Here is a 21405-nt window from a genome sequence, read left to right as displayed (position 1 = left end):
TGGAGAGAAAACACACGTGAATCAGACATACTCTAGTTGAGAGGCCAGAGTGCTAACAAGTGCATCACCATCCACCCAACTTTCAGTTAATTTTCATTTCAATTGCACCAGATGGTATTTGCTCATCGTCAGGCTGCAAATATCACAAATATGCACCCAAAAAATCACAAACAGTTTGAGAGAGCCCGTGGCTATACTTTTTTAAGAGCAAAAGGTGTCATTGTCAGTCATTTTGATGATTGCATGATGTGTTGTGTAGAAGACAACTGACTTTCTTTACGCGCATGTGCAGCTCGAATCGAAGCAAATACAACAGTTTGTAGTTGTCCATGATTATACATTAATGAACAGCTTTCAGCTCACTTAAAATAACACAACATAAAGATGCTCCTCCTGCAGCCAGTCTTTGTTTTCCTACCGTGCGTCTTGTTATACTGAGCCTCCAGTAGGAGGCAGTAATGCAATGGGCCTCACGCGCAGCCAGCATGACCGAGCAGGAGAAGAAGAGTTCTTGTGGCCCCGCCCTTAGATGTTTTTTTTTTCAGGTTTGTTTATAGCGCTCTGCTGTCTCCGCCACTTTGACAGCTAAATCAAGTGTTGTTAAAAACAACAACAACAACAAACTAACAAACGCCGCGTTTACGTTTGATAGGGAGATGCCAGCGAGAAGGCTATAGCAAGAGGCGGCGTTATCATTGGTCGCAGCCTCATTGGCAGTGTTACATTGGTTAGCCTCCTGTGGCTAGCATATTGTATCGTGATGGCGTGACGTTGGACGGGAGCAGCTTGACGACAGCTCGGCCGAGCTTCTGTAAATTTTACGCTCAATATCGTACACGGCGAGACGATCATATGTGTTAAACATCTCCGTACTCCTCGCAGGTTAGGCTTTTTATCAGCTGCCTGGCGACTGAGTTGGACTAGCTAGCAAGCTACTTTGACGTTAGCATGGCGTCAGATACAAGTGACACCGAAGAATTTTATGATGCTCCGGAGGACGTGAATTTCACTCCATCTCCGAAAGTGTAAGAGAACAAACGCTTTTTATTCTCACCATATCTAATCCGAGTGACACATTTCTACACATTCAGCGACATCAACATGTGCCAGTAGTGTTTAGCACAGGCAGCTAATGTAAACTTTGCAAATTGAGCTCGTTTCCATCACTCAGCTGCCTCGAATCATCGCAAGTTTAAGGATAGATATCGTCCAGTCAGAATACAAATGTGTCGTTTGGTGGATTTTACAAGAGCAGATGTTTGGTTTCATGGTACAAGAGAGAGTCTTAACTCAACACTTGAGTCACATGATGTTGTTCCAGGGATGTGGGGACGGTGGGATAAGGAACAGGTTTTCTTCTGAGGGCTGAGTTTGCACTTTGACAGTTTCTATTAGAAACACTGTTTGTTTGTAACACTGGAAAAAGGTCCTGGCTGGATTTGACTGGGAGTGACTGTCCAGACAGCATTGACGCCAGTCAGTTTACACAGTGATGCAAGAATCATGTCAGAGTTCACCAATGGATAAAAAAGCTACCAAAATACGTTGGACTTTAGGTTTAATATTGCAGGTGTTATGCTGAGCCTGTATTGAAAAGTACCAGGTGTTTATTCATTTGCTCTTTACAGATCTAGAATTAAAGTATGTTTTGCACTTTTATAAATACATTGTTTTCAATTTTAATCAGTAAATAACCTTTAACATATTGGTGACCAAACTCAGAACGTTTTGTTTCAAGATTTAGTCTTTTTAAGGCCAATGTTTTTAAATCTATTTTGAATAATTCATCTCATGCAAACTATTTGACTTCCTTAGTTGAGACTGTTGTTTTAGATTTGTTGCATGTTTTTCTCTTGATGTAACCTTTCACTCTAACCGTCCATTGTATTTTTATGCTTCTTAGGTCACCTGCAAAGTTTGTCATTCCTTCACCTAAGGTATGTTTGTCTAAAGCCGGGGATTGTTGAAACAAGGCAGCACGTGTTGTGCCGAGAGTTATTATTGCAATGATTATCCCAACGTCAGTTAGAGAGTGACTCAAGCTTTAAACTTAGACAGACGTACCTAATACACACAGTTCAGATGTTGCTGTGATCATTTTGACCCTTTTCCCCCATTCAGCACTTTTGTTTATTAATGTTTAGGCAAAAAAAAATGATATCAGCCCCTTGGTATTTGTTACTTGACATGATGATGAACCACCTTTTGGCCACCTTGCTTGTTGTTTGTACAAAACTGCTCAGTAATGTTCCTTATTGAGTTAATTGTCGTAAGTATTTATGTTGGATTGCTTTGAAAGTGCACCTACTCTATTTCTTTTTCTATGTTACTGTTTGCCTTAAGTAGATTCAGGAGTGAACTTTGCACGCAGAGGGACATCAGTCACATGTTACATTGTCGGTTTACGCAAAGTATTGATTTCTACACAGAGGAGGACTTGTATCACAAGGAACTTTAACATTGACATGCAAGGAGTGAAAATATCAGGATATATATGTTAAATGGATTTCGTATTGAAAGATGAGCTGCTATTTGTGAAAAACATAGGAGCACTTCTATGATTGAATATTAATATTCTGCTGTATGTTGCGTGTATATATACAATATATAATAATGTAAGTAATGTAGATGAAGATGTGTTTCATTGCTTTCTACACAGCTTTCACAGAAATCTGTGAACGCTGCTCAAGATGCAAGCCGACCAGTGGCTTCATCAGACTCTCAGCAAGACGATCCGCTTCAGGTGTGTTTTGCTCTGTTCTCCTTGATAAAATATGTCCATATGACCAATGAAGTAAATCTCATTTAGGATAATGGAGTTCTATCAGTTCGCTTCTTATTGAACCCAGAGATTCAGCACATCTTGCATCGATCAATAAATGTCTTGTTCTCTGGTTCGTTGTCCGGTTTCTATTGTGAATCTTTCAAAGTCAATTCAAAGAAAGAATTGCATGAGCAGACATTCTCTTTTGTGGTTGTTCAGAACACAAACTGACGGCGTTGTTGCTGATTCTTTAACTTGCTATCGTTTCCTCTTCCTGATAGATCATTGATAGCATCATCGAGGAGAGTCAAAAAGGAAGTGCCGGTAATGCCGTTGAGGTGGCCGAGCTTTTAGACCACTTGCGGGTCGGCGTACGAGCAGACCCAGAGGAAGAGAATAATGCTGAGGGGTTTCCTGCCGAGTCGGCAGAACCAGCCGTTGAACCTCGGCTCGCGGAGAGGTCAGAGGAACAACAGAACAGTGTAGCAACGGACGGCGACTGCTCTATACCTCCTCCTGAGCCCACTCCCCTCCCAGGACCATCGGCTGGGTCACAAGAGCGCGTCCAGCCCCCAGACCTCACCAGTACCATCGGACAGAGTCTGCCTGGCGGAGCCGTTGGGGCCGCGGAGGGCGAGCAGGAGCAGAGGCCCGCCGACATCTTGGACCAGGTTCCCCTGGAGGACACGCTGGGCGACCCGGACTCTTCTGGGCCCATGAAACCACCGCGGCAATTCACAGTGGAACCGGACATTGTAGCCAGCACGAAGAAGCCCCCTCCTTCGCGCCCACCCCCGCCGAGCGGCGGCCCTCCACCCAGACCTCCTCCACCAGCCTGGCAGAGTTTATCTTTCAGGAAGTCCCAGGAGTGTCCGCGGCCGAGCGGACTGGAAGGTAGAGTGTTATTGTGTTGTATTGAGTCTGATTTGTTTGGCACTGCTGTCAAGGAAAACGCTGCTTATTCTAATTGGTCTATACCAGCAGTCTTTTTTTTTTTTTTTATTCAGTTAGAACTATGAGTGAATGAATGACTTGTTAGTTACCATTGATTTACAGTGATGATAATAATAGCTCCAACCAGGGAGATGGAAAAACTTAGCTGCAAATACACCTATATAATATTATTTAAACTCCATTAAATTGTGTTGGTGCTGTCCTACTACAATCTAGGTGAAAATGACTTTATTGCATATGTAGTCATTACAATAGCAAATGCTTCAGTATACAATACTATCATGTAATGCTACTATTCTTGTTAATATAACAAAAAGCTCAAAGGCGAAATTGATTCAAAACATGCAGTCGGCTTAATATAATTGAGCTTGTCTGGGTTCACATGAAGAGACTGAAGGATCTGAATGGACGACATCTATTGAAGTTTCTCCGCATGTTTCAGAACATCTACTCCGCTTGGCCACACCGTATACTGATTTCTCTCCTGTTCACTTTGTGATTTGCACCGTATGATAACTGTTCTGAATGCACTCCTAAAGCTTTGCCCTTCAACACTCCCAACATACATCCAGTTCTAGGTTTTCATATGAATTTGTGTCTGTTTTTTGTTTTTTTTCCCCCCCAGTGTCTGCAGTCGGCCCGGCCGTTGCGGATCCCCTGGAGCCCTCGGGCCTGGTGTCTCCCAGCAGCACAGTGAGGAGTCTAACCAAAGAGCTGCAGCATTCCTTGGACCTGGCCAGTGCCACCAGTGGGGACAAAGTGGTGACAGCTCAGGTCGGTGAAGGCGACAGAGCTGGCCTCCTTTTTTAGCCTCCCCATCCGGTTTCTTCAAGAACGGAATGACAACCGCGACAGACAAAGTGCTTATCTTCTACACTTGTTGCCTCGTTTGTTTCGTTCAGGAAAATGAGGACGAGCAGGCCTCATCTGAGAGTGAAGGTCAAACGGCGGGCCCTCAGCGGCCGCGTTCCAACTCTGGTCGGGAACTGACCGATGAAGTAAGTTGTTGCTTTTATCCGTTCAGGGTCAAAAGCCACCGCCCGCACCCGTGCACAGTAGTTTGAAAATTATTCTGTTTGAAAAAACAGGAAATCTTAGCGAGCGTGATGATCAAGAATTTAGACACCGGGGAGGAGATCCCTTTGATCCAGGCAGAGGAGAAACTTCCCACAGGGATCAACCCGTTGACTCTACATATCATGAGGAGGACCAAGGAGTACATTACGTAAGTTTAAATAAACTGCGTAGAAATCGGTACATTTGTATTACTTGACAAAGCAGCAGTCTATTATAAAAAAAAACAATCAATTGATTGTAAGAATCAAGAGCAGTTGCACAACAAGGGAAGAAGCTTCTTGGTTATTAGGTTTGTCCCTTTCTATAAGAGGCTGATGTGTTATTCATTCCCTCGCAGGAACGACGCAGCACAGTCAGATGACGATGACAAATCTCAGCCTCCGCTGGCAGACACAGATGGAGGAAAACTTAAACAGAGAACGTAAGGTTGAGGGAATTCTCGCATGTTTCTTTTGCTTTTCAACGCTTGTTCCAAATATAGACTATTGGTTTCTTTTTTTTTCTTTCTCTTTCTTTAAATCAGAACCCAGTTTAAAAAATTCCTGGGCAAATCTGTGAAGAAGGCCAAACATCTTGCCGAAGAGTACGGCGAGAAGGCGGTCAATAAAGTGAAAAGTGTGCGTGACGAAGGTAAAAAAAAAAAAAAAAAGCATTTTCTGCAGCCTAAACTGCGTAAATAGGTATTTTTCATTTTACTACACGTATCAAATGTGCACCAGCTGTTTGGCGGTTGAGCGTTAAAGTTGAGACTCAAACCCTCTTGACGAATGTAATTTACTTTCAAGGATGTCCCGCAGTTATGACACGAAATATTTAACACACGTGTGACAGCTTGAACTTTTTTTTGGTTTGGACATTTTTTTGCTCAGTGTTCCACACCGACCAGGACGACCCGTCATCGAGTGACGACGAGGGCATGCCTTACACCCGACCCGCCAAGTTCAAGGCGGCTCACAGCTTCAAGGGTCCCTTTGACTTTGATCAGATTAAAGTTGTGCAGGACCTGAGCGGCGAGCACATGGTAAGCTGTGTATATATTTTTTTATTTCATCTGTTAATGTCCATTGTTCTGCTGTCGAGGCTTCGAGTTAAACGTTTCTCCGCCTTGTCACCCAGGGCGCCGTTTGGACCATGAAGTTCTCTCACTGCGGGAGGCTGCTGGCCTCCGCAGGGCAGGATAACGTGGTCCGCATCTGGGTCTTGAAGACTGCCTTCGACTACTTCAATAATATGCGCATAAAGTACAACACGGAAGGTGAATTCGCGGGCCGTGTCGAGGGTGCTGGTTCTGTCATTTGTTTCGCTCCTTCGATTGTCGGCCTCACGCTACAATGACGTTGTGCCTCTCCAGGTCGAGTTTCACCTTCTCCTTCTCAGGAAAGTTTATGCTCGTCGAAATCTGACACTGACTTTGGGGTGAGTGATTTTATGCCGAAAATGATCAAATGTGATTAAGACTTTCGGCGTTTACAGAATAAGATGTTAAAAAGCATGGCATCTTTCAAAAAAATTGACAGTTTGATGAAATAAGGTGTTTATGTTTTGTAATCGCCTCCCTGTTTGTATTCCAGGCGAGTTGTATTCCAGAGGATCCGGACACCGAGGATAGAAATGCCCCTTTTCGCCAAGTCCCCTTCTGCAAGTACAAGGGTCACACAGCCGACCTCTTAGACTTGTCCTGGTCAAAGGTGATCGTCGTCCTCGTCTCCCGTTTGACTTTTGTCTGTTTCAGACTCCCACATTGCTGGCGATAACCTCCGTGTCCTCATTTCACTCCAGAACTTCTTCCTGCTGTCCTCCTCCATGGACAAAACGGTTCGATTATGGCACATATCCAGGAGAGAGTGTCTGTGCTGCTTTCAGCACATTGATTTTGTCACCGCCATCGCTTTCCACCCCAGAGTAAGTCGAGTCACCTTGCGTTGTTCTTCGTAGCCTCCGCCACGCAGCCGTTAAATTCTGGCTCCCGGCCTGTATTTATAGTGGCTCTTTCTTCTCGACTCGTAGGACGACAGATATTTTTTAAGCGGCTCACTGGACGGGAAACTGCGACTCTGGAACATTCCCGATAAAAAGGTGGCCCTGTGGAACGAGGTGGACGGCCAGACTCGCCTCATCACTGCCGCGAACTTCTGCCAGAACGGGAAATATGCCGTCATCGGCACCTACGACGGCCGCTGCATCTTCTACGACACCGAGGTACGAGGTCGTGCTGCTTTCTTCTTATTATCCTTGCCATTAAAATAATGGAAGTCATCTTTTTGTCTCCGCTTTCCGCATCAGCGTCTAAAATACCACACTCAAATCCACGTGCGGTCGACCAGAGGCAGGAACAAAGTCGGCCGTAAAATTACCGGCATCGAGCCGCTCCCTGGCGAGAACAAGGTGAAGTCTGGCTCGGAAAGCAAACATCGGCGTACGTTGGACGTCCCCGTAACGAGGCGGCGGTATGCCAGTCAGACCCGTTAAACCTTGAACCTGTCTCTGCAGATTTTGGTGACCTCAAACGATTCCCGCATTCGCCTTTACGACCTGAGGGACTTGTCTCTGTCGATGAAGTACAAGGGCTACGTGAACAGCAGCAGCCAGATAAAAGCCAGCTTCAGGTGAGAGCACACATTCAACACTGGTTTTCACTTGAATATTGCATCATTGGCTTTTTTCTTTTTTTTTTTGTCTTGTTCGAACACCGTGCAAAAATTAATCACTGTTTTTTTTTTGGTGTAGCCATGATTACTCCTTCATAGTCAGTGGATCAGAGGATAGATACGTGTACATCTGGAGCACTTACCACGACCTGAGCAAGTTCACATCCGTGCGACGGGATCGCAATGACTTCTGGGAAGGGATTAAAGGTAACTGGGACGGTATTTTTCGACGACAAACCTCACCGATTGTTTTGCTGCGTTCCACTTGTCTCAGAACTCCGTACTCCAAACTGAGAGAGGCTTCAATCCCAGTAGAAAAATCACAGGGCAGACAAAGGGTGTGCGTAATTCAAACGAGGGGAAACGTCATGTAAAGCCCATTCCTTCCTGTGGGGTACCTACTCTAATCGAGGTAAGACGGTACAGCGACCTTGAAGTGGAGATTTATGCTGCTGCCAGGTTTAACCTTGGCAGAGAGACGAATGGATGGCAACAAGATGAAAAGACATCCAAATTCTCCTTTTTGGGTTAGACATTAAAGTAACAAGCCCATCATCTAAAAAGCTTTTGTTACTGAAACTCCAGAAACGTGGCTAAGAGCTGTGGGGGCTGAGCTGTTTGAGACGGAAAGAGGCATTGAAAAGGATTGGTGGAAAAACATCCCAAATAAATTACCAGTACACACACACTCGTTCAATTTGGAGACACTGATTCACCTTATTTGCTCGTCTTTGGACTGTGGGAGGGAAACCAAAAAGAAAGAGAGACGTTAAAAGGGCTACAAGCTCCTAGGACACACATTTTGTTCCAGTATTTAATCACTTACTGTCTTTTCAGCACACAACGCCGTGGTCACCTCAGCCGTCTTTGCGCCACACCCAAACCTCATCGTTCCGCAAGAAGCTGGAGCCGAGAAACCGGAAGCGGAGTGCAAGAGTCTGGACTCCACAGATTCCGAAACTATACCCTCAGGTACGTCCGTCTGCCCGGAGTCGTTCGTCAAACACGCCGTGACAAAAGATGGCCGTCGTTTTCACTGATACCGAGCTGTCGCTTTGTGCGCAGGAGCCCTGAAGACGGATCACACGGAGGTTCTTCTTTCTGCTGACTTCACTGGAGCCATCAAAGTCTTCATCAATGTAAAAAAGTACTGAGCACTTCAGAGACTTCTCAGCTCCCCCACAGACTGACAGAAATGAGTCCCGAGGATCCAGGACATGTCAGAAGCCTTTTTAAGGTCGCCTGAACTACCTAATGGTTTGTTTTGTTTTTTTGTTTTTTTTCGCTGTCAAGGACCCTAAAATAATATGAGGTAAACGGTTGAAGTCATGGACTGTACAGAGGTAACAGGTAGAGACGCACACTTCTATTTTTTAACTCTCACAACCAAGCTACTGTGACTGGTTTGGATGAACGCGACGGGCAAGACCCGGAAAATATTCTGTGCGCGGCCGAAAGAAATCTTGCTCGGTTCAATTCACTTGGTTAAAACTGAGCGTCGCTAAACGGCTGTTCGTCACTGTGTGGATATCCCACTTTTCAAAGACGTCGTCCGTCAGATATTAGTGTGTCTGCGTACAGACGTGCAAACTTGTTTTGTTTTTTTCTGGAATTCAAGGTGGAGCTATTTGTACCAACAGAATTTGGATTGCTTTTTTTTTTTTTTTTTTTTTTGAAGGTAGTCAAGCAATCTAGAATAAAACGTTTTTTTTTTTGCAGATAATAGTAAATCTACAGTTCAGGAAATGTGTATAGTTACTAATTAGTAGCGCTGGGTATCTTAATCTTTGTCTCAGAAACAGTTCTGGCTCTTAAAATACTTTTGATACACGTCTTTGTTCAATGAAAGCACATTCATTATGATACTGTACATTTTTCTGTGTTAACATTGCGTACTTACTGCTTTTGTAAACAAATTGATGCTCTATTACTTTCCTCAATAAAAAAACAAACAAAAACAAAACAAATCCACACAGACTGGATGAGCTCGATGTCGGAAACCCCGTTTTCGGAAGCCTGCTCACAAAACATGCAAGTTCATCACATCTGTGATTTATTTAGTGTCAGAAGAACTTTGCAGCAACATTTGCGGTAATCATCTCCCAAAAAACAAACAAAAAAAAAAACAACAAAAATATATATAACTAGTTACAGTGTTCGAACGTCTTCATAGAAAAGAGTGGTGGCTCTTGCGATGGATAATGGAGGTTGGAACCAGGAGGACTGACATGTTAAATCTGTTCAGAAGCTCTGCGGAGGTGCTTTGTGTCGTTCGTGGTCGCCGGCACAGTGTGGGGGGGGGGGGGGGGAAGAATGAAGATGGCTGCGGTCCAGAAGGCGGGAGTCAGTGTTTGCTCTTCTTCGCCTTCCTGTGGGAGCGATGCGGCGATCGAGACCTGGATTTCTTCTGGACTGGGGACGGCGATCTGGAGCGTTTGGACCACTTGGGAGACCTCGCCCTGTGAAAGAGAGCAAAAAGGTGTTGACTGAAATAACAATCGGGACACGAACGGTGCGGCTGCGTCGTCGTGATGGCACTTGCTTTAAAGGAGAGATGCTTCTTGATTTCCGAGCCTGGTCGCCGCTACGTTTTCGCTCCCCTTCAGTTCTTCTGCTCCTTTCTTTGTTTTTCCTGTCGTCCTTCGGTCGGTCTTTGGATTTGGATACTGACCGCTTCGTCTTTTCTTCATCTTTTTGAAACTCCTGCGGCAGACGGGGTGGAACACGGGAGTCAGATGTGGGCGTCGAAAGATGAAGTCCCATACACCTTAATTCCTGCTCAATAGAAACGATACATCCCACTGAGGAAACTAACAGACCCAACTTAATGCATTTTAAACTGAAACGACTAAGGTTCAGCATTAAAATAGGAAAAGTTACATAATTGTGGTACAGTGGGAGAATCAATCTGGCTTTTTATTCTCTCCCAATAAATCCAAGTTCTTCAATCGGTTTCTCACACAAGTAGATATGTATACATTTTATCGCACTATATACTGATGTAGTAGTTAAGAACAGATGGACATGTTGGAATATTTAGGGTATGGCTATTTTGTTATAGCTTGGTACATCACTATTGGAGACCCATCGTGATAAAAAAAAAAAAAAAATACAAGTTGTATGTAGAACATCAGTATCATGATTGTGTGCAACTAAGTCATTTTCTGCCCCCCACCTTCTGAAGCAGCTTGTTTCTATAGTGCTCGACTTGTTGCTGAATGCTCATCCCAGACTTCCTCGGCCTTTTCCCAGACTCCAGCTCATCCTGGATCTTCATGACCCTCACCTGAGGCACAGACATTGAATTGGGGTGGGGGGGGGGGCTGCGTATTTATTACATGTAACCTCATATACTTCATCTAGATAAATGTACAGTCCAGTGTGATGGGAGGAGATCTGAGGTTACCGAGCACAGATGCCCTGTCAGATCAAGCAGCTCTTAAAGAAATGTGCACTTGCCTCCAGCTCCCTCAGCTTTTTTCTTTTGCTCTCGGACATTTGGAAACTTCTGAGCGAGTTCTGGAAGACTGCACTGTCGTAGTTTGAGGAACTGCAAGATTCGGCGCTGCTGTCGCTCTCCGAGCCCTCGTCCCCGTCCTGCGAGTTGCCGCTGAAACGACGAGGGGCGAGATGAGCTTGCAATTCAGCATATTTCTCTCCTTATCGCATCTCGGAAACCACGTGACATTTCAAAACTCGTTTTGGAAACCATACCTGACGTTCACCTCGTCCTCGCTCTCTGGCTCCGCGACACTGTCCCACTTGGAATCAGTTTTGGCTGCGAGAGAGAGAGAGAAAGCTAAATGAGGAAAAAGCAAGCAGGTTGACTGCAAGTGCTTTCCAAACATGTTACCTTGAGGAAACGTCCCGCTGTCTCCAGTCTTTTCCCACTTGGACAAAGGCACTCCGGAGAGAGCAGCCCTGCTCCCGTCTACCGAGTAAAGAAAAGCTGATCAGGGACGAGGACAGGTCAAGTAGGCGACGTGAGTCGACGACTACAATTCCCTGCAGGGACATTGAGCATTTGCGTGCGACATACGAAACGGAACTGCACAGTCGGCAGACGAGGCAGTGGATCGGTGGAAGATTAACAACGGCTACGGGAAGCTGTGGACTTCAGGTTCACAAGGACGTGTATTTGATACGTGACCCCGACTCACATGGCATCCCGTCAATATCGTCAGAGGCGGCTCCCAAGGGAACGCCGTCGATGTCGTCGACGGGGGCTCCGTCCAGGGCATCCCAGCCCAAAGGGCAGCCGTCGAGGTCGTCCGCGGCGCCGACGTCCAAAGGTAAACCATCGAGAGGCATGCTGTCCAACGGCGCGCCGTCGAGATCACAGGATGCTTCCTACAGGGGGGGACAAGTTAATTAGAAATCCACAAATACACTAAATCACACCACCGTCCACCACCTCTCGGATACCGTCGTTACCTGTTTGGTCTCTGTTAACTCCTCTCCGGCTTTAGCGAAGCCCAGAAAGATATTCTGGAGGTGAATTAGATAAGGCTCGGGGTAAATGGCCCAGTCCTCCCACGCTCTAAAACAGATCATTACCTTTTGCTGTGGAGACAAGAGTGTAACAACGTTTTAATGTTGTGTATTTTGTTACGAGCGTCGCCATGGGAGGGGGAGGGACTGCACGGTTACCTTAAACTGCTCAGCCTGCAGCCGGGCTTGGATGTTTTTGTGCGCTGCGTTAAGGTCTCCGAATATTTGCGTGAGCTTGGCCTCAAAACTAAAAAAAAAAAAAAAGAGTGAAGAGAAAAAGAGACACACACTTTAAAACAGTCAGGAAAGAGAAGGAATATGACCAGCCGGAGGAAAGTCTCTTACAATTTACGATAATATGATGCCCCGGCTACTTTGGCACAGGAGTTGTGCAGGACGTCCGACACGAGATACAAGCGAGCGATCTGTCGGGTCAGAGCACAGAAAATGTAAACATCGTGTGCGTACAGGTTCAACTTTGCAAACGTTCTGTTACTTGATGAAAACCGGGGAAAACGTGCCTTCTTCTGAAGAGGCGTCTGAAGTAACGAGAAGGAGTCCGTGATGTGGCCCACGACTTCCTCTGCGGCGTCGGCGCGTTCCAGACAGAACAACATGGCGTTGGCGATCTCCTCTCTGCTGGGATGGAGGTCTTTCAGCAGCGTCTCCAGTCTCTGTTTGTGCCTGGGTGGAGTTCACGCGGGAAGAACGCTCAAATGAAAGTCTCGCCGGTGCACGGCGGCGCTTCCCGCGGACACACTTACTCGGCTCGGAGCTGGCCTTTCTTCACCTCCTCCTCCACGGAGACGCCGTCCTCGCCGTCCGCCCCCTCCTCGGCTCTCTCGGAGTAACTGTTCAGGATGGGGGGCCTCCAGACCGAGCCCCCTCGGAACATACGGAAATCCGTGGTCCGCCACTCCGTCGGTGATTCTCCCTGGAAGAGAGGCGGTCTGATCATGACGCTACGCGGTTCACGGCGGCGTACAAAGGATATTAAAGTCTGCGTGATGAGAAAAAGTGAGAGGAAAAACCTGGAGGATTGAGAAGAGCTTCCAGCGATAGTACACGTGATGCTGGCTTTTATTTTCAAAAAGGAACCTGAGATCACAAAAACAAACATAAGACTAAACATAGTCACTGTCCAGGGTCACACGGGACAAACACATGGCCACGGGCAGCTTAACTACCTGTACTCCGGATTGTTTTTCTCTTTGTTCATGATGATGGCTTCGAACACGGGACCTTCGCGCACCACAAACTCGACCATCCGGTGAATAAGGAACAACAGGTTCCTGTGGAGAACGGAGGCTGCATCAGAACGACCTCTGTACCTCGGGCACAGCCTCAGTCCAAGCAAGAGTGTTGCAACATGTCGGTTATGGGAATGTGTGTGTGTGTACCTTTCTGTTGGGATAACCACTTTGACCACAGCTTCGGACAGAGTCTGTGAAGTCAAATCAAGCAGAGTGAAACACTGCAGGTGTTTCCACATCTTTCCTGTGTGTGTCACCATACAGACCAACAGATTTGTATTTGAGTCTTTTAATCCAAAACATAAGTGAACGAAACTGATTTTCTACTTTGGTTCCCATAGACCAATCTGAAAGTTATTCTTGCGCCGAGCTCACACATTTCAGACCTGCAGCTCGGAGTCGAGACGTTACCTTGTCAAACTCGGTTTTGGACAGTCCCAGCGGCTTGGTGAAGTCGTTGCGGAAGCGGTCTCTGGGCTGGGCGTTGAAAGGCAGGCCAGACGGGGGCGGCGGTGTGGTTCTCAGCCCCACCGGCGTGTACAGGGGCTGGGGGGGAATACGGGCCGGTTTGCCCCAACCCAGCTTCATTTCAAACCCCATGATAACTTTGCCTGTGCAGAGGAATAGCGCACGTAGAGGGAATAAGCAAGAACCACTTACGAGACTTGCAATACTTGGTAAAACTTATAGTGCTCTTGATGGGCCGGTACTTTCTGAATTATTTCAGTCATACAAATTCTCCAATCCAGCCTCTAAGCAGTTAAACCATCTCAACTTATAACCAACTGAGGTTTGCATACAAGCTTTAGCCCAAACTCTTTAAAACTCACAAGAAGATCAGGCTGCCTCAAGCAGTGAAATGTGACTTAAACTTCATTAGTAATAAGGATCAAAATATTTACCATCGAGTGCAGCCAGAGCTCTCTCTGCATCCTTCCGTGTCATGAAGGCCACAAAGGCTCTGTTGGAGGTCCTGCAGCGCTCCTCGTCCGTCCGGGGCCACATGATCTTCACGCTGGCCAAAGGCCCATACCGACAAAACTCCTTACAGAGCATCTCCTCGTTCATCTGAAAAAAAACAAGGGGGCGGAGGGGCGGGGGTGGGAGGAGTGTCCATCTGTGCTGTGCTGAGCTAGTCCCAGAGAAAGTGCTTCCTTTACCTTCGGGCTGATGCAGCTGATGTAGAGGTTTGTGGAGGTTGGCACCGTCGGGTCATCATAAAATACTGTGGAGTGAAAGACGGCGCGAGTTCAGATTCCGGGCTTCACTGAATGTTCAAGGAACGAGCGGCGACGTCAAAGCCGGAGACTTACGCGATCGTCCCGATAAGGATAAGTCCAGATCACCTCCTCCTGCTCCTCCGCTGGGGTCATTTCTCTTCCGTTTGTGTCTTTCCTCGCGCTCTTCTTGGATTCTGCATTACCCAACCACCCCCCACATATAAAAACAGTCTTAAAGAAACGGCAAGAACATATTACATTAAGGGCACTATGTGATTACGGCTTGATTCCTATGAGCATCTTGAGAGGGGTTAAACCGGTCTACAATAATATCATATTTTCAAGACAATTTGGAACTGTGCAATAATTTGTCAACGACATGGTTTCATCAGATCGTGCTCTGATTGGCATCGAATAAGATTCATCCGATTGGCCGAATGGTTGGCTGGTCCCGCCCATTCAAACGCTCGGGACGCACAGTTGGGACAGATGGGGGGGGAAACATTAGTGCATTTCTCGTATCCCTCCAGGGGGGTGAATCACCTCACATCAATCTGATTTGTGCTTCAGTAAAGTGGTCTGAATTTCAACCAAACAAAATTACAGGTGCCAATAAAAATATTGACGAGTCCAGCATGGAGATGGCGGTGGATATTAGAAATGAAAGAATGGTCCTTTTGGACCAAAGGATGTTTAATTTTCATACAGAACTCTTTCATTACAATACAAAGTGCACATGCTTTTGTATGTTTTTCGCTTTTTCTTGATATTTTGAATTGCTTTTGCACTTTTTGACGCACTGGAAAAGTCTACGGCACATTTAGGAATACAGCAAGGACACATGCATGCGAATGTAAGCTCAGCATCAATATTTAAAATGATTTCTATCTGAAACAAAAGTGTATTCACTTATGGAAACTCTCTAGAGTAAATGTTAGGGAACAAAATGAGCTCCAATGCAATTCCGTTGTGTAATAGTAGTTCTCAGGAGACTCCTGCAGTGTCACAACACATAAAGGTCACTACAACAACTGCTCCGACAGCGTGCAGGATAACGAAGCTATTCGTGTGTATTGAAGTATAAGTGAAGCAGGTGATTCAGCGGAGATCCCATTATAGGGTCAAAGGAACAAAGTGTAGTAAACTGCTGGAATCAGTGTACTGAAGCCTTCAGCTTTATACTTGGTACAGAGAGACTCACAGCTTTAGTTCCTCCTTGAAGAGTTCGAGGTTGCTCTTCTTCTTTTCATCGGCTTTTCTTTTGAACAACTGGAAATCAGAAAGCCCACGGTTAGTGTGGTTACCATGACAACAGGTTGACGATGCGTCTAGCCAGCAATACATTGGATTATACATTAAAATCAGTGATGCCAGTAACGTGTATTAGTAACACGTCAATTAGTAACACAACAACTGCTGAAAGTCACTAAAAAGTTACTTGCAATCTAACTTAGTTACTTTTAAAAACTAGCAATCAGTAAAGTTGCTTTTTAAAGGAGTAACTCAGCAACTGTGGCAACACTGCCCTATGTGCCTCATATTTGTTTGTAAATTATTCCACTTTTAGTTATACGGACTTTGTCTCCATTCTGAGTGTCTTCAATTATGCCCAGATAAATCTCTGGAAGGTGAAAATATTGACCAGACTTCATAATTGTCGGTGATCAGAGTCCAGACTTACAGCCTTTTTGCTCTCTGCAGAAGACACCGGCGAGGCATGCTGGGGCACCAACTTTGTCGAAGGTCGGTACAGTTTACTCTTCTTGAGCTCTGCTTCCTTCTCCTCTGCAGAAAGAACAGAGCAAAAACCCCAAACGTTAATCGATGCACATATCACACAATTGTTGAATATAGAAAAATTGCAATCAGTATTTTTTTTTTTTCTTCCTCAGAGTATCTGAACTGCCGCATGAAGGACCAGCCGGACAGATCGCCGGCAGTTCCAAGAACGATTTGTATGAACTCGAGTCTCGCCTTGCTTTGTTTGTGGTTAGAAAACAAATACAATTGATGTTTACTTGGATAACAGTAAGATGAAGAAGGTTTGACAATTGGGAGAGACTTGTTTTATTTAAATCAGTATGATAATGGGGCTGCTGGCTCCGGGTGTTAAGACTCAATGAATTTCAATAAGCTGTGGAAAAAAATCCAGGCCTGAACAATGATCATGTTAAAAGTTTCACTGCTGCGTCAGCCTGATGTTCTTTGTGAGTTCAACTCTACACCCGTGACAAGTTTCCGGTTTGCATGATCATATGAAGGAGCATCAAGGTGCGGATGATGACTAGAACTAGAACAGGCAAACCTTCGCCAAAGCCACATTTGTGTTCCGGAAACAAGTTAGCATGGCGAGCATGATAGCCATCATCTCTCTCTCATCCGCTGAGATGCGAAAGCTGAGGCGATACCGTTTGTGAGTTTGTGTGCGCGACTTGTCCCTTATGGAAACGGTTCAGCTACCAGGTTACGGAATCATGTTGAATGGCAGTTTGCGTGCATAAAGTTGCATTACCGGCATCTGCTGGTTCCAGCTAATCCATACCACTGCCCCCCAAAAAAGCAAGAAAAAAAACAAGAAGAACCAAAAAAAAAAAAAACATTTTTTCTGGGAGATGTATTAGTGCTATTATTCCGAGAAAATATCAAACGAAGTTTAGTGTGATTGGATTAAAGAAGATGAGGAAACGGTTAGCCGTTAACAACCTAAAATCTAATCGATTGGTCCTTGGATGATGACAAATCATCCCTGAATGCAATTCATGCATTCGGGTGGGTAGTTTTTGTACAATGTTGGTCAAATACATAAAAAAATTTTTTATAATGAATAAATACACGCAAACAAACACACAACCTTCTCGGACAACTTTGTTGGTTGCCCAACCTTCGTTGGCGAAAGTAATAAGTACTCAATATATTTGTGTATCAGTCTGTAGATAATTTTTTTACATTTACAGCCTGACGAATAAGCAATTTTGACATTTTGTCCAGACACGAGTGTGTATAAAAAAAAAACCAGGGTATAACCCTCATTGCTCACCTTCAGTTGCATTCACGATGCCTCCACGGACAAAAGTTTTCACTTTACTTTTTTCACTGGCCTCAAATGACGCCAGGAATTCTTCAAAAACCTCAGCGGCTTTCTCTTCTTCCTACAACATGGTACACAAACAGTTGATCAGTTCATTGCTCATTCAATTCAAAAGATCTATTAATAGAAAAGTATTTCTCACGACACTCAGTTGCATGCATCCACAAACACTTGAGGATCACATCCAAACCTGCACACCTTTTTCTTCAGCTCTTCTTGCTCTCTCTTGGTGAGCGTTTTGACTGGGGGAGCTGCTTTTCCTTTTCTTTCTGCCATGCTCAAACTGCAAACACACACAGACACAACATCAGTTCAGTGGATCCAGACTTCAGAAGCTGATGTTTCACGTTGCAGATGGACACTTTTCTTGATGGAAGTGACAGCTGTGCCCTCTTGACTCACGTATGGTCATATAGCAGACGCGGGCAATGAGGGGAAAGCCCAAAAGGAAAGTCTAAAACAGAAGTTGATCACATCTGAAGCGCACATTAAAGCACATTCTGCTGTGCAAGAGGGGAGGGACCATTAAAAAAACACACGTTAGCTTGTGAACACCAAGAATGTAAACACTGCTGCACAATATATATATACTTTTAACATCTAGTATACCCGCGTACCCTGTGCGGACAACTTGATTTGATCCAAATCCAGCAGAAACTGTGTTTAAAATTATTTGTGTTGAAGCCATGTCTTCACTTTGCCATGGCTAGCTAGCGTTAACATGTAGCTTAGCCCGCTGGACTCTGGCACGAGCTAACATTGCGATTTTTGTTTTGTTTTACACCACCACCGCTGCATACAGCACATTTATCTCCATCTACAATGACCACTAGCAGTGCTGATTCTCGTACATCTCCACACGTCCAGCCGCCACGGCCGTTTTTTTTGTTTCTCACCGTGTGCTAACGCGATGCGGCTGCAGTAGCCTAGCTAACAGCAACACGTCCCCTACAAAGCGACGGTCTTGACCGACGATCAACTCACACAGCTGCGACCATCAGACGTTATAACCTCCCCACTTACACTGCGCTTCTATGTCACTGCTCTAGCATGTTGGTCGAGGATGCACTCAAAGTGTTCTGTATCCCGACGGGCTGCCAGGATGATGATTCCCCCCACCACCACCACCACCAGCACCGGTCGCTGCTCCTCTCCTCCTCCGCTCGGTGTCCGTGCGTCAACGCGCGTCTCTGCGCTCACGCGCATCTGTGGAGCGCGCACACACACACAGCCTGGCTTCTCTGGGAGAAGATCCCTCCAGGCTGAGCCAAAATAAAAACAACAACAACAAAAAAAAAGTCTCCCTCTGAGGACAGTCTGCTTCATCCGTGACCCTCCCGGGTGGTTGATGTGGTCACCAGCTGGGAGGTCACTCACACCTGCACAGCCTGCGTGTTTATTGCACGTAAAGTTAATTCGCCCCAGAGTCATATACACGTGTCTTTTTTTTTTTGGGGGGGGGGGGATTACGGAAGGAAATCAGAGAAAACAGACAGAGGTAACATGCAAATTCCACACAGGCAAGCGAGAGTCAAATTCAATGCGAAGCTACACCACAGTGTATCCGGCTCATAAAGCCCCTATTGTGGAGGTTGTCTCCTACTTCCCATTAATTTAAGATTCATACGTCAGTTAGTTAAAAGTAACAAAAACCTCTTCCTCTCACTGGTGGTTGATGTCTTCCTGTCCATCTTCTTCTATCCCTGTTGGTCTCTCTGCTCTCTCTAGATACCAGGATGTTTTGGTTTGTCTTTCACGCCATCGTGCACCCAAAGAATCAGTACAGTTGTTCAACTGTTTTCTGTGTACAATCCAGCTCCATATCTTCCTTTTATTTTATTTTATTTTATCTAACAGATTTATTGGTGGAGAACTAACTGCAGACAACTCTTAAAGGTATTTGCATGATAATTAGAGACATGGTGAAATAAATGAATAGAAACAAGCTATAATGTCTTGAATTAGTTCAAATATCAGTCTCTACGTCAATGAACGAATGTTAATTCTGTAATAGAAAATACTCAAAGGCAAAGCAGACATACAAATGGATTTGAATAGTTGTTTGGGATTTGATCTTGCAGGCGCTGGATAACAAGCCAAAACGGTGCAGTGTTGCTGTTTGGCTTAGCTTCATACTGAATTTTTTCAAAACTGGCACACCAGATGGTTCAGTCAGCCCATGGGATGATATTACAAATGAAGAAATTACAAACAAAATGTCATTTTTCATTTTTATTGTAAGTAACTGCTGTTTGAAGTCAAATCTGTAAACTTTTGTTTCATTTTCTCTGTTCGTTTACATGATGACTGTGTTGGATGTCATTGAAAACAGTACTTTTTGAAAATGGCTGTATTATCACTTCTATGTGTTATAATTATCATTCCGTTGACCATGAATCATTTACTGGGTATTAAAAGTTGCTGAGTTACGCGTGGGAAAGCCTTTGGACTGAAGAATTTGGGTTGACTGGGCATTTATGATCCAGCCAAAGGTCAAAGAAGAACTGACCTGTGGACTATTTTAACACATGAGTGTGGTGCAGGGAGGCATTTCAACTACTTTTATTGATGGTGAAACTAAGAGCCCCAGTAGGATTTACCATTTTAAAAAGAAGCTCCAGTGCAACAAAGCACAGTGGGTATATGTAAAGGATAATTCACCCTGCAGTCACTCATTAGATATTTCATAACCATAAGTAGCACCAATAAACAGTGTTTTTATAAAGTGGAAGGTTGAACCCCTGAGACACATGCTTGGTCTCAGACTAGGAATTTTTGGTTCAGTGCTGGACTTGGGAATGTTTTCCATATTCAGTGTTATTTTGAACTGTGGCTGGGATGCATATCGGCAACAAGAATCATAAACTTTCTCCGCCGAGCGAGACACAAGCTTGTTTCTTTTAACTCTAACGATTTTACAATCTGAAACTGTCACAACCATTGTACCTATTGTTTGTCCTTTGGTTTTGAGTCGTGCCAATTAGTTATGTCAATGGCAACTGGCAATGGTGGTGACTTAAAAATGCCATGACATACATAATGAGTTGTTTTCGATCATCAGCATTTACTTTATTCCACCAATGCCTAAGGGTTACGGGGTGCTGGAACAAATCCAGCTGATGATGGATGAGGGCAGTATTACCCCAACCTCCACAGCATCTGGTAGGGTAGAAAATTCTGACTTTTGTTTTTCAATATGTGCCGGGTATTGTCAAAATTGAAATATAATCTTGACAAATACATTGTTCCATTTGACCCAAAAGCAGAATACTGAATCTTTTTTTTTTTTTTAAACAACAACAACAATTAACTAAACTAAAATTCTGATTTATTATTTCTTTTAAACTAAATCACAGGTTCAAAATAGGTTTTGAAGAAGATTTTTTTTAATTTGCTCAATTTGCCCTGGACTTATTTATAACTGCCTCATGATTTATTCAAAAGGTTGTGGCACCACCTGACACTCAACATTGCAAATTATTCATCTGATGCTATATCACATGTGATTGCCCAGTTTGTCAACAGCCATATTTACTGTAAATAATAGAAATCAAGGCAGGTCTCTACCGCTTAGCCTCTGCCTCCTCTGATAAGCTTCTTGCCAAGGAGGAGGGTATCACCAAGTGGGGAAAAAAAGGGGGTAAAAAGCCTAAAATGGCCACCATACCCTGTTCCTCATCATCATCATCATCACCACCTCCTCCTCGTCCTCCTCCTCCTCCTCCTCCTCCTCCTCCTCCTCCTCTTTCCTCCCCCTCCAGCAGCAGCCCAGCCCCTAGCGTCCGTCCCGGGAATGCACGCGCCCTGAATGCGCATGGGCGGAGTGACTGCCGCTGTGCGCTGCTGTTATTATTGTAAAGAGTAATTTCTTTCTCTTTTTCTTTTTTTTCTTCTTCTTTTTCTTTTTTTT

At 44.9% G+C, this 21405-nt stretch overlaps 2 protein-coding genes across 2 annotated transcripts; one reads left to right on the top strand and one right to left on the bottom strand.

Moving 5' to 3' along the window:
- Positions 1-576: 576 nt before the first annotated feature.
- Positions 577-8648, top strand: wdr44 (WD repeat domain 44). Its single transcript, XM_080508566.1, has 20 exons — positions 577-1025; positions 1904-1937; positions 2660-2743; positions 3046-3658; positions 4344-4492; positions 4621-4716; positions 4807-4943; positions 5133-5216; positions 5319-5425; positions 5665-5816; positions 5912-6050; positions 6147-6211; positions 6367-6483; positions 6575-6697; positions 6803-6994; positions 7079-7180; positions 7286-7401; positions 7523-7650; positions 8281-8415; positions 8509-8648. Exons 1-20 carry the CDS (start codon positions 949-951, stop codon positions 8595-8597), a joined length of 2739 nt encoding a protein of 912 aa, XP_080364692.1. The 5' UTR covers positions 577-948; the 3' UTR covers positions 8598-8648.
- Positions 8649-9769: 1121 nt separating this feature from the next.
- On the bottom strand, positions 9770-18660 carry LOC308139217 (U2 snRNP-associated SURP motif-containing protein). Its single transcript, XM_080508567.1, has 24 exons — positions 18519-18660; positions 17694-17778; positions 17445-17556; positions 16089-16192; positions 15609-15676; positions 14501-14601; positions 14348-14412; positions 14090-14255; positions 13599-13798; positions 13335-13378; positions 13122-13226; positions 12966-13032; positions 12699-12868; positions 12456-12618; positions 12280-12359; positions 12094-12181; positions 11878-12006; positions 11604-11793; positions 11297-11374; positions 11158-11221; positions 10903-11053; positions 10619-10729; positions 9986-10146; positions 9770-9902 (listed from the first exon to the last, which is right to left on the bottom strand). The coding sequence occupies exons 2-24, from the start codon at positions 17769-17771 to the stop codon at positions 9788-9790; spliced, it is 2610 nt and encodes an 869-aa protein (XP_080364693.1). The 5' UTR covers positions 17772-17778; positions 18519-18660; the 3' UTR covers positions 9770-9787.
- Between the last annotated feature and the right edge of the window lie 2745 nt (positions 18661-21405).

This window comes from Blennius ocellaris (assembly GCF_963422515.1).
Source record: "Blennius ocellaris genome assembly, chromosome: 14".
Lineage (NCBI taxonomy): Eukaryota > Metazoa > Chordata > Actinopteri > Blenniiformes > Blenniidae > Blennius > Blennius ocellaris.
This window is presented reverse-complemented; position numbering and strand designations above follow the sequence as displayed.